Genomic DNA, 1,097 nt, shown 5'->3' on the forward strand with positions numbered 1-1,097 from the left:
ATATCCCACCTTCTGCCCCCCTTGCCATTGACTCTGAGCAGCCAGGGCTGTTCCTCGGCCCTGAAGGGCTTTATGGTGATGCCCAGTTTCCTCCTCCTGGCCTCGTCCCGGATCCTGCGGTGGAACTCGCTGCCTGCCCCGCTCTCGGGCAGCTCCTCCTCCTGGTACAGACGGCGGCTGCTCAGGTCACGCTCCATGCGGGCCTGGATGGGGACGGACATATAGGGACGTATAGGAACACATAGAGCCCCATTGAGAGACATAGAGACATACAGAGAGACATAGGGACATATAGAGCCCCATTGAGAGCCATAGGGACATATAGAGAGACACAGGGACACATAGAGCCCCATTGAGAGACATAGGGACATATAGAGACACATAGGGACATATAGGGACATAGAGAGAGCCATAGAGACACATAGAGCCCCATTGAGAGCCATAGGGACACAGTGAGAGACATAGGGACATATAGAGAGACATAGGAACATATAGAGCCCCATTGAGAGACATAGGGACATATAGAGCCCCACTGGGGGACATAGGGACATATAGAGAGCCATAGGGACACATAGGGACATAGAGAGAGCCATAGGGACATATAGAGAGACACAGGGACATATAGAGAGCCATAGGGACACACAGAGCCCCATTGAGAGACATAGGGACATACTGAGAGACGTAGAGACATATAGAGAGACATAGGGACACATAGAGCCCCATTGAGAGACATAGGGACATATAGAGAACCATAGGGACATATAGAGAGACATGGGGACATATAGAGAGCCATAGAGACACATAGGGACATATAGAGAGCCATAGGGACACATAGGGACATATAGAGAGTCATAGAGACACGTAGAGCCCCATAGCACCCCATACAACCCCATAGAGCCCCATAGAGCCCCCTATCCCCACAGCCACCCCATAACCCCGTGCCCCCACCTGGTGCCAGGTGCTGATGTTGACCTTGTCGGCAGCATTGAAGGCCATGATGTTGTACCGCTTCGTGGTGCTCCTATGGGGGGGGGGGACACAGCTGCCCCACTGACCCCCCCACAGCCCCATAACCCTAAACCCCATTATACCCCCCA

At 53.3% G+C, this 1,097-nt stretch overlaps 1 protein-coding gene across 1 annotated transcript in view; it reads right to left on the minus strand.

Annotated features, from left to right (window-relative positions):
* The window catches only part of GTF2F1 (general transcription factor IIF subunit 1), a 17,927-nt gene that overhangs the window by 14,923 nt on the left and 1,907 nt on the right, over nucleotides 1-1,097 (minus strand). The window contains exons 4-5 of the mRNA XM_032441802.1: nucleotides 949-1,024; nucleotides 10-203 (exon numbers count right to left, since the gene is read on the minus strand). Coding sequence (XP_032297693.1) covers nucleotides 10-203; nucleotides 949-1,024 — 270 coding nt within the window. The remainder of the gene's footprint in view (nucleotides 1-9; nucleotides 204-948; nucleotides 1,025-1,097) is intronic.

The sequence above is a fragment of the Coturnix japonica genome, unplaced genomic scaffold (assembly GCF_001577835.2).
Source record: "Coturnix japonica isolate 7356 unplaced genomic scaffold, Coturnix japonica 2.1 chrUnrandom579, whole genome shotgun sequence".
NCBI lineage: Eukaryota > Metazoa > Chordata > Aves > Galliformes > Phasianidae > Coturnix > Coturnix japonica.